The sequence below is a fragment of the Centruroides sculpturatus genome, unplaced genomic scaffold (assembly GCF_000671375.1).
Source record: "Centruroides sculpturatus isolate CEXI.00-Female unplaced genomic scaffold, Cexi_2.0 scaffold2197, whole genome shotgun sequence".
NCBI classification, from domain to species: Eukaryota; Metazoa; Arthropoda; class Arachnida; order Scorpiones; family Buthidae; genus Centruroides; species Centruroides sculpturatus.
The window spans coordinates 43577-55852 of NW_019386883.1; the positions used below are offsets into that span (position 1 = coordinate 43577).

The 12276-nt window shown below is 35.1% G+C and overlaps 1 protein-coding gene across 1 annotated transcript in view; it reads left to right on the forward strand.

Annotated features, from left to right (window-relative positions):
* Window positions 1-10423, forward strand: part of LOC111615884 (INO80 complex subunit D-like) — a 52085-nt gene extending 41662 nt beyond the window's left edge. The window contains exons 8-11 of the mRNA XM_023357326.1: window positions 1181-1358; window positions 3515-3652; window positions 7562-7699; window positions 8142-10423. Of these exons, the coding sequence (XP_023213094.1) occupies window positions 1181-1358; window positions 3515-3652; window positions 7562-7699; window positions 8142-9202 (1515 nt within the window). The 3' untranslated portion in view covers window positions 9203-10423. The remainder of the gene's footprint in view (window positions 1-1180; window positions 1359-3514; window positions 3653-7561; window positions 7700-8141) is intronic.
* The last annotated feature ends 1853 nt before the right edge of the window (window positions 10424-12276 follow it).

The following is a 12276-nucleotide window of genomic DNA, read 5'->3' on the forward strand; positions in this document are numbered from 1 at the left end:
GAGTTGTTAGAGAAAGTATATTGAAGATCAGGATGATTATTTTGAAAAATATTAAATAAATTTCTTTATATCCTAACATGTTTTGATTTCTTTCATTCATTCCTGGAACTTTTTGAACATATTCCATACATGAATTAATCTTAACATATTCCTAATAAAGGAATTGATTAGTCATGATAAATTTTTTTGTTATTAAATTAAAATCTTGAATAACAATAGCACAAAAATATTTGGAACTCAATAAATTATAACTTTTGGATGAAAAGTTGTTTCTAAGAGAAAATCATACAATATTTAGCATCACTTCATATAATTTTTGTTAGTTTAGAACAAGGGTGGGCAACCTTTTTTATAACATGGCAGAATAAATTTTACGGTTTTTCCGCGGGCCATAGTAGTTAATTGACACCTTGTGACCTGTAAATTTTTAGTCTGCAAATATGAAATAAATAAATAAATAAATAAAAATAAATTAATTACTACAGTCGACCCCCCTATAACACTGTTGATTATTCCGTTTTATATGAATTCCATGTTGTATGAGTCACTTAGATTTTACAAATGCGTGTGCCGGGCTGTGAACGGCTCACCTATTTGTAAAATTTAAGTGACTTAAACACAATAAAAACAGCACTATGTAGTTGGATACGACAGACATTACATTTTCTAATTGCATAGCTTTTGCACATAGATTTTCTTGATGGATGATGCGATGAGATATAAATAATTTAGAAAAATTCTGTTCTCCCATTTTTTGTTTGAATAAGGAAATGACTCCCTTATTTTTTCCTGTCATTGCTGCCGCAACACTTCAGAAAATAATATTCAATTTAAACTAGACGAATTACATCGAAAAATATTTATTTATAATTTCTTCTAAACATCTCGCGGGCCGGATAGAAACTCTTCGCGGGCCGTAACTGGCCCGCGGGCCGGGGGTTGCCCACCGTTGGTTTAGAATATGTTATTAATATAAATATATGCATGTACAGTATTACAAATACAAAAGGAAATGTCACAAGACAATTGATATTCTCTCTCTAAAAAATAATATTAGTAACAAAGAATTAAAAATATATATTTAAATATAACTAGTAAGTTATTTATTATTATTTATATATTAATTATATGTAACAAATTATTATTTAAATAATATTAATGAAAACTTTATGTAAATTAGGATAATTATAATAAAATGGCATCAGAACCAAAGCCAAAGAAGCCAAGAAAAAAATCAAAGCCTTCAGCTCTTACAAGACCACCTAAACGTGGTAAGAAAAAGAAAAGACAAAACCAACTCCGTCCGACTCCAACTTCATCTCCTCCTGCTGATCAGCTTTCAAATAGTTCACAAACAGGTAAAAGTAATTATTTTACATTTTTCATCAAATAACATAAATATGGAATTATACCAAATAAAAATTATTATTAATATATATCTTGAATCATATTAATAAAATTAATATGATTCAATATTAATATGATTCATATTAATAAAATTAATATGATTCAAGATACAGCAGTTGTGTTTAATATAAAACAGTAAAAATTCATCTTTATTAATTACTAATGGCTATGATGTAATGTATTATTTTGAAGTTTTTGAAGTAGGCTTGTTAATTTTTGGATTAGACTAAAGAGAACAATAAAATTATTTAATTTAGGACAAATACATTTTATGAATTACAGTAGAGCATCGATTATCCGACTCAATTGGGGACTCAGGTTGGTTGGATAACTGAAAAAATATCGGATAACCAAAAAAAATGAAAAAAATACATTATTAATATAGTATATCCCATGTAATTATTATATTAGTGTATCGCTATTAACCAACTTTACGTTGAATTTTCATCGATGTTAAGCCTAACAAAAGTTTTTTTTTAATAATAACTGTTGCTATTGTATCGTTAAAAATTATTTTTAAATTACTGTATTTTATTGCTCACAAAACAAACAACCATTCATAATTAGAAAATTAAGTCTTGTTTAAATACTGGCTTCCCTTCAATGGTCGAGCCATGTTGCCAGCTAAAACACTCAAAAATTTAACAAAAATAATATTAAAGTAGCCAAGACATAGACAAATATTGTAGTGCTACATCACTAGAGGACATTTGAAATTTGCCAGCTAGAACGGTTGGTTAACCGATGTGACGGTTAATCGGGGGTCGGATAATCGATTCTCTACTATATATATTTTTATTGAAATAAACATTTTTAGTGATTTTAAGGAACCAGTAATAAAAAAGCCAAATTATAAGACTTGATGGGTGTTCTCTCCAAGCCAGAGGATTAGTTATCTAATCCCCTGGCTTAGAGAGAACATTGATTGATTGAAAACATCATTACTTGCATAAGTAATTCATAATGTTTTTGTGAGCAGCAGTCAGATTGTTATGGGCAACTCAACTATTGCTAAAAATGAATCAAGTGTGTGAATGAGCAGTGGCTGTACAGCTTAGAGAAAACTTTGATAAGAAGAAAACTATGATTATAACTTATGAATAAAATAATGTTAACATATTCTATCACAATAACTGCACAATTTATTTTTTCAATATACAATTCTTAAAAAATGACCATGCACTCAGTCATATATCTTAGAGGAACTATTGATTTGATAATAAAGTTTCAAGTATAATTTCCATTGACTTATACAAGCAGAAATGTCTTTATAAAGAAATAACTGTTGTTGTCTCTTTGTACAAAGTATATCAAAGAAACAACTTTTTAATGGCACTCCAGAAAAATTTTGAATCTTATTATTATTACTATTTATTTATTTATTTATTTTTTAAATTTTTGAGTAATATATAGATCTGTTCATATACAAGAATGATTTGAGATGTTAGAGAGTTCATTATTACTTTAATTTCTTTCTTTCTTTTTTCTGTGTAAATGGAAAGGTTCTTTTTATTTAAGAGTAATGTAGCCTTTTAACTGTTTAAAGTTTAAATAATAGACTTTTTTACTGAAGTAATTTCTGTATTGTTTGACAGATGTTTTCTAATGAATTGTTTTCATTTTTTCTTTTTTGTGAGAATAACGATTGGAACATATTTGTTTTCAAAACTTTTAGAAATTTAAAAATATTTGCTGCTTCAGATAAGAATAGATAAATATTTCCATGGAGATTAGAAAATCAGATTTAAACTGCAAAGGAAATCATCCTTTGGAGTGCCTTCCTCATGCAGACAGATTGTAAGTTCTGTGTTGTCACATGAAAAACATAAAAGTCAGAGAAAATAAAGAAAAATCTGCAGTAAGCAAGAAATTTTAATATTACCTTGTTATTACATAGGAATATTTAGTAATTGTATAGTCAGTGTTTGTTATTGATCAATTGATATTATTTTAAAGTATATTTTAAAAAATACAAAAAATTTGTCTTTTTTCAAAATGAATTTAGTTTTGATTATATTTTGATATTTGTTTAAGTTATTTTAAAATACATTATTAAAGTAATTTTGTTTTCAGAACATTAATCATAAATAAATTTTATTTGATATAGAAATGTCCAAAAGTTTAGAACATGATAATGAAATTAGTGAAACAGAAAACAATGTATCAAGTGTGGCTTTAACAAAAGATTTAGGAGGAAACATAGATACAGAATTAGCTACTGATTTAGAAGAACAGTTTTCTCCAGGTGAGCTAATAAGTATGCATATTTAGTGTATAGTAGACTATACAGTTATTAATAAGTAGCAATATTTTGTATATGTGTAGTCAATTTTTAATATAACCCAGGTCTACATGATTTTTAGTATTAGTAAATAGCTGATGTCTTAGCTAATTCAGTCATACTGAACACAAAAATATTATTAATTTCTTTTTAATGTGTATGGCTTTTCCATAACAGTTTAAAAATTTTAAATTATCATGTATACATTTGTAATGAAGGATTTAAATAGGAAAGAAACTTTCATAATTAAATCTTTTATGATTTTTGTTATTTTTACTGTGAGAACCAGCATGATATTCAATTCAAACAAATTTCAAACAATCTATTCTAGAATGTTCTGGTTAGCTTTTTCTAAAACATCATAAAGATTGCTTTTTAAAAAAATGAAAGTTTGCAAATGAAATCATTTTCTTCAAAAATAATAATACATATTTTCAGGAGAGCAGTAGTTTATTGTGAAGAAGTATCTTTAATATGAATACTGGATTTAAATTTTAATGTAATGACAAGTTTATTATTGCACTTGTCAAAAACCACAGTACTACTACTCAAACTTTTAAAATGCAGTACAGTTTTATTTTTCAAACATTTTCGGTCATCTTAAACAACCTTTTTCAGGACAGAAAGAAATCAATTTCAATTTAAAAGGAACAACAAGAGTTGGAATGTCTTCTGGAATAAGCTTATTTCGAATATTAATGTTTTAGAACACACATATTTAAATTTTTGTTGAGTTTGAAAGTGCAATGAAAATCACCGATGTCTCTAGTGAAGAAAGTGTACCATTGTTATTTTGGCAGTGAGGTGGGAGATCAAGACAAAACTTCTAAAATATGCTATAAATCATGCAAATGGACACTGACTGGATGGTTGAAGGTCACACACAAATCAGTAGAGAGGTTGTGGCCGTCATATTCAGCCCAAAACATGAACGGCAGACCGTTGAGCGCCACCATCTGACAATTCTGGATGGTCGATAATGGCAGTCGCTGCATCTAGCATGGCGAACAGACGATCGGCTTAAACTTCTTCATTTTTTTGTGTTTGGGGATTTAAATTATGACTTATTTTATTAAAATAATGATTATTTAAGCAGTTATGAATAATATTGTAAAGAAACAGACAATTTTAACCCAGAAATTATTTAATTATTCAATTTTTTAGCTAATGAAAGGATTTACATATATTTGCCTTCATAATAGCTTATCTTAAGGTAGGTTTGTTCTTCCACAGCATCTTCTACCATCAACAGTGTAATACGTTTGTAAATTTTCTAAAAATTAATTTTCTGAATTTACATAAGCCACTGCTTCCCTCGACAAAAGTATGAAGTAGTCCTATCGTCTGATCGTACAGTAGGAGACACCACACTAATTAAAAATAATTATTTAATGTTATTAAACATCCTATAAATACTTTAAAATAGTTTAATTTGTTTATTTACCTTCACTGGTAACCCTCGATGTTAAATGTATCTGACATTTTTTCAACAAATTTCTCGTGAGTCAATGCGCGATGTTCACTGAGTCATGTGATGTTGTGAACGTGCGCCGCAACGATTTTTTCTTGGAGTTAAAACGTAAACTATGTACTTCTGTTTGCCGTGTATAAGTAACGTTTGAACTTGCGCCGCAACCTCTCTAATGTCTTTTGCCATCCTTATGGTCTGGTGGGAAACACAAAATCATGTCAATGATTGATACTTTTTCGTGACTGACATAAGACTTTACAGCAAAATCAGAAAGCTAGATAAATTATTCCAGCTGTCCATCTGTGCTTCAACCAATGCCTCGTGATGAATTAATGCTCATATTGGCCCACCTCTGAATTTTATGGAAGATTTAAAGGAGGAAACTGGTGCTGAAGATGCCAACAAAATGACAATTAAGTTGTGGTGAGCACCATAGCTTTGGTTGAATGAATTGTGCTTTGGATCTTTCAAAAAGAAAGATCCAAAGCACTGCACAAAAGTTTCCACTGCTGGAGGTGGAAACTTCAGGTTGATTTACTGAATTTATATAAGTGTTTTTCTACCTTTTTCTCATTGCAGACCTACAAGGTCTGTTCAAAAAGTATCGGACCTTTGGTCGGCAAAAATAAATTTATTGACTTTGAGGTACAAAACCCTAATCCCCTTCTCCTTGGTAATGTATACACTTCTCCCAGCGTTCCTGCCATTGCTGAAAGCACTGCTGGAACGCATTTTCTGGAATGGTCATCAGCCGGTCCGTCGCATTTCGCACGATGTCTTCTCTCGACTAAATTCGTGTTCCTTTTAGCGGCATTTTCAGCTTGGGAAATAGCCAAAAGTCACACGGAGCCATGTGGGGAGATTACGGAGCGTGACGAACCACAGGAGTGTTGTGTTTGGCAACGAAAGCCTGAATCAGATGCGCAGAATGGGCGGATGCGTTATCACGATGGAGCTGCCAAGTTTTGATCGACCACAGATCCGGTCGTTTGCGTCGCACTGTATCGGAAAGACGACGAAGGACCTCCTGGTAGTACTCCTTTGCGATGGTTTGGCCTTGTGGTGCGTACTCACGACACACCACCCCACGAGAGTCGAAAAAACTGTCAACATGACCTTTGATATTGCTGCAGACCTGCCGCGCTTTTTTTTGGCCTCGAGGATCGTCCCCGAAAGCCTGCTGAATCTTGCGAATGATTTACACTCGGGTATCGCCAAGGTTTTTGGCAAAATTTGATGTAATACCGCTGCTCGCGTTGTTCAGTCATTTTTCAGCTTAGTGGAATCCGACGACAGCGCTCTACATGACCTCACTCATAGGCCGATTGCTAACGACTGACGCTTCCTGCAGGCGGGAAAAAATTCAGAGATGTGCATGACTGTCCCCTCCACAACTCCACCAAAGGAGGCCTCTCGCGCATCATTGGTTTACACGGAAAAAAATAAGGTCCGATACTTTTTGAACAGACCTTGTATAAAATTATGGATAATTTTATGCAGACCAAGTAATTATATGCAACTATGAATTATGCTTATTTATTAAGTATACTTACCTAGAGTTACTGATGTAATTTGTTACATACAGTAACTCTAGATTACTATTTAGAAGTCACCCATAATCAACTGTGCCAAGTTTCAATACAGTCAAATATTTTTTTGTAGACCAGCAGTTGAAAAACGCTGATTTATATCATGTGTAAATCATTTTTTAGGTTTTACATTTACCATTGGTCAAAATCATACCAATCAGAAGAAACCATTGCTGTACTAGAGTTACCTGGCTTATTCATTTCATGAAATTTTAATTCACAATATGCTTTCTCTGCACCAGTGAAACTTGTCATTTTTTCAGACATGATACTAGTGTGCAATAATTTAAAAAGTATGTACATGAACTGTTATTAGAGATCCAAGATAATTTGGTTAATATGTCTAGAATTTTATCATTCAGAGTTAACTATCTTATTTAGATTTGTTTTTTGACAATTTTAGTATTTCAGTAGTCTTTTTGGTAATTTCACAAAGCTTTCAATTAATTATTTTACTTTTTTTCTCTTCTGGTAAGTTCATATTAATGGCTTACCAGGTATGTTTATAATTTGATCTTGATATTGTTCAGCAATTTTAATCAGTTTCTCACCATTAAGAGTTTTTGTTTTTCTGTAACACAAAAAAGAAAAATATAAGTAAAAATTATTTAATGTGAACTTTTGATTTCGTAAATTAGCCTTTAATCTTGAAACTTTTGTAAATCATATGTAAACATATAACACCTCATTTTAACTTTTAAATTTGTAATTCTATAGATTACATAAAATGCAACCATGCCGTTTTTTTCTGATACTTTACTTGATTATATGTCTATATATTTATATTAAAATATTTTAAAAATTTTTTAATAGGTACCATAGATAAATCATTAGAACTACCTTTAGACACAGTCGAATTAGCTAATCAAGCAACTAAACTTTTAGAAGAACACGATTTTACGGAAGTTTTAAATAAAATTCCAGATGATGCCTTTAGCGATTTATTTTCAGGTAAATCATGCTGTAATTATTAATAGTTAGTTATGTTTAATTATAAGTACGAGTATATAAAAACGTCGTTCATTTAATTTCAGAAATATTCCTTTAATTTCGAATTCAATTCGATCCTCATTTAGATGAAAAGATTACTAATTACAATCTTTATGGATTTACGTTAAATGTTTTTTATTTTGAAAATATTTTACTTTAAAATATACATTTGAAAATTCAGTTCGCGTATTTAAAACATACCGTTACTATTTGATATTCTCTGAAGAGCCATTTGTGTCCTCTAAAAAATTTCTTTAGAGACAATGCTGTGAAAACAATTTTTGTAAAAGAAAAGTGTCATATTTTCGTAAATAAATTTTATGTTAATAATTCTGAGAGTTAAGCTAAAATATTTTCTTAACGAATTATTTAATTAAAAACTAATATGTGACTTTTTTCTTAGAAGCGAGGAACGGCGAGTACATTCCCAGTAAGGAAGAGACGGAAGAATTAGAGAGGGCGCTGGCAGCCGTGTCGAAAGACGTGCATTTGGCTAAAGAATCTCTGGCCAAATTATCGGCCACGGGACAAGACATCGACGAATTGGCCGGTACTATCGATATTCACGGTGGTCTCCTGAGTGCAGATAACTTAGCCGGCGCCATTGATGAAAACGCATTCCACGAGCTAGCGCAAGGACCCATAGAAGGACTGGGTGTCATCTCCAACAGCCTTTCTACCAGTGACTTGAATTCGCTCTCTCAGGCCCTTTCTAGTATCACGTCGGATAACCTCGCACAAAGTACTCTGACCACTTCGGTCACCGAAGGACATTTGCATAATCCATTGGCTTCCGTTCCAGTTCTTACGTCGGAAGTGGCTCACACTCAAGTATTGAACGGATTGGCAGGCATTCACGCCATATCTCCCGAATCTGGATTTGGAATGAGCACACAGTATATGGAAGGAAGCGCATCTACTCAGAACTCCGTGGAGAACAGATATCTGCCAGGCACGCCTTCCCTTCTGTCGTCGATTCTATATGGCCTGGGACAGAACAATTCGTCTTCGCAGACGTCATACCCGACGTCCCAACTGCCCGCTCCCAGTAATGGGGGTGGAGGCGGTGGCGGCAGGGAAGAAGAAAACTCGGCCGCCTCTACCGGAGGACCTTCTGTGGCCAATTCTTCGGGCCACTGGCTGCTCAATTCTTCGGAACAGGTGCTGGCCCTGTCGCAAATGAATTATCAGAATGGATTTCTAGTTACTTCTCAGGCGGGGGCCACCTATTCCGCCACTCAACAGTTACTGACTTCGGTGGGCAAGTATCCCCTTCAGGCTCTCAGCGCCGAAGTTTCGCTAGTCTCCGGTAGCACGCCGTCGGCGACGTCCACTCGCGGCGACGGCGCAACGTGTGGTGCTAGTGACGAACTGCTACATAATCTACACGCGTCCAACAGTGCGACGGGAACGTTGCAGCAGACGAACGGCGCGACGGTGATAGCGCAGGAAGGCGCTTCCTAGCACACCGTCGCCTGGCCGACGGGAGAGACGTCGGATGGAACTTTAGACGATGCTTTTTTTAGTGAGAATTTAAAGCGTAAGATTTAGAAATTTTTTCGGGACGTAATTGTAGAAAAGTCGTAATCGTGAAGACGTCGGGCGTCCTCCGTCTTGGCACGTCTCGACCGGCGCGTTGGCGCCGACGGCATTCCGCTCAATTCCGAGTCGCGTGCGTCTTCGTTCCGTGTTTCGAGTCGTTGTTTTTTATCGACGGAGGACGCTCGCCATATTTGTATAGCTCCGTTCTCGAGAATGGCTTTTTTCCTGTACAGATATTTAAATGTTACATTTTTCTTTGTACATTCAGTTGTTGTTAGTTTAAACGGAGGACCACGCTCGACGACGATCTGTAAGTAATTTTTGTTATTTTTACCGAAAAATCATTTCGATATTAACTAAAATTTTTCGTAACACTTTTATCGTTGTCGCTTCGACGCGAAGAGAAACGAGGATCGGTACGCCGCGCGTTGCCCCGGCTGTCAACGGAAGAACCGACGGAGCAGAGCGTGCGAGATTGGGTCAACGCATTTTACGGACGGGTTTTTATCTGTGAATCCTTTTAAAAACGACGTCTCTGGTCGTTATATTTCTGAAAACATGCCGCCTTTCCAGAACTGCCTCGATCGCAGATTAAATGTAGTCTCTACTGTATGTTCCAAAACTTTTATAGAAAAAGCCATGTTCAGTGAACTGATTAAATTATCTTTTCCCGTTGACGATAGAAGCGAGTGACAGGTCCCACTCGCTCGTGACTAGTTCATCCGATTGACCTGGTAGCATGACTGCGACCGGCTGGGACATCGACAGTGTACCGACCTCGCAATTGCGTCGTCTTCCCCTTCGGCTTTTTTTAATTCGCCGACGACGCGTCGTCTTCGATTGGGACATCTTCCGAGAGTCGGATCATGTTCGGAACGACGAGTCGAGAAGAGCGCGGCACCGGCTACCTTTCGTCCGGGGAACCGTTGGAGGTGCGAACTGGAGGATATTTCCGATGGAAAGCATCCGACGGTGCCTCGGAATTGGCAAGCCGATGGTCAGACCTGAACGTTCGTCGGTTTATCTTTACTCGAGTGTAAATTCCTACTGTCCGAGAAAGTTGCGTGTACGCGGCGTGATTTAGACGTATACTGTAAATTCGTGTCACTGGATACTCATCAATAAATCTATTTTCGTATTACATTTGGGATACGAAATTCGTCTCTTTCTTTACGCCATTGCGCTCCATTATCCTGCGTAATTGACTCGTCGCGTCAGATACGAGAATTCCAGAAATGGGCTGGTCGAGACCGCAGATTATCGCATCTGCAGTCTCAAACGGAACGGAATAGAACAACGCGGACTTCATTATGAATAATTCTGAATCAGTAGTTCATAAAAACAACAATAATTTATATTTTTATTGTTTAAAAAATAAGTAAATTTGGTGTGGGTGCAATGAAACTATACAGTTTCCCGTGTAGAAATTTAGCGAGAATATTTTTTAATTGCTAAAGTACGTTCTGAAACGTTAGTGGTATTATAGATGAAGGGAAGTCGACTAAAAATGACAAGTAATGAAGCAGAAGAAAGTACCAATATCTTACGTTTCTATTTCATTTCTAAGGCTACGTGTCCAGCGACTAGTTGCAGGAATGTGTTATCGAGAGAAGCGACCAAACCCATGCAATCCCAACTCGCTCGTTCCGTATAATCACGTTTTGTGGCCACTAGTTAGCGCGAATAAGTAGCTACCGAGTTTGGTCGTGTATTCCATTTTACGCGCTTCCTCGAATACCTGCGGCTACCCCCACCCCCGAACGACGCGAGTTAATCACTTTACAAATCGAAGATTTACTTGCATTGGCTGCATCTATTAAAGTTATTTGCGCGATGTTTTAACATCACATTGTCGTTGATTTACCATTAAAAATTTAATCTGATGGGTTGTATATATGACAATTCAGAATATTATTACTATCTTTGCCAAAAAAGAGGGGAGGATTCGATAAAAAGTCGAGGAATCTGAAGAGGTCGACGATCGAAGTTTGGGGACCTCTGGATTAATGTGATAATTCAATAATTCGTCTTTAATTAAAAAGATTTAAATTTATTTAATATAGTTCTTAATACAGTAGACCCACCTATAACGCTTAGATACGTTCCACTTTATAAGAATTTTACGTTGTAGGAATCCTTAAATACATGAGCCAATCACAGCCCGACACGTGTGAAGTTTACAGACTAAGGCTGTTTGAAAGGTTTTCTTCTATAAAATTAACCGATTCTAGACTAATTCGACTCAACATTTCCAAAACACGTATAATTTTTTGGGAATAATCCGTATAAACTATGCTATAAACAAAAAATTGTAGGATTACTTACCGAGTGTGCACCGTTCGACTACGCCGTTGCTTACGCTTGTTTTCGTCGCGGAGCAGCGCACCAAACGGCGGCCGCGTTTTCTGAAAAATTATTTTTCTGCGAAAAATTCGTTGACCTTTGGAGACATCATTAATATAAATAATTTTTATGGCCGTTGAATAAGAAATGTTTCTTTCACAAGAAATGTATAAAATTAGTGCTGTATTAGACTTACGGTACCTAATTTACATACTGTACAGTACAGACGATAGTAAACTCAACTTACTCGCCTAAACTCTCTGTAGCGTGGCGCTGGACGGCCGAAAGTATATATATAATTATAATAATGTTACAATAAATTAAGTTAATATATACAGTAGAACCCCTCTAGTCCGCCCTCGGCTAGTCCGTCACTCCGGTTAATCCGACCGTGGTCGGACTCGAGAAACTTGTCCCGACTTGTCAGTGACTCACCGTCCGTGGCGTTCTTCTGTGTTCATTATAGTATATGTTTTACATTGTGTGTACGTGTACAGTTTTGTGTGTGTTTTCAACATGTCAGGAGTGAAACGTAAACACGTTACTCTTTCATTAAATGAAAAATTAGCAGTGCTACAAAGACTGGACAAATGGAAGATTGTTTATTTTACTTTTTTCTGATAATCCGACCTTTTTTGCGTTCCGAGCAGACA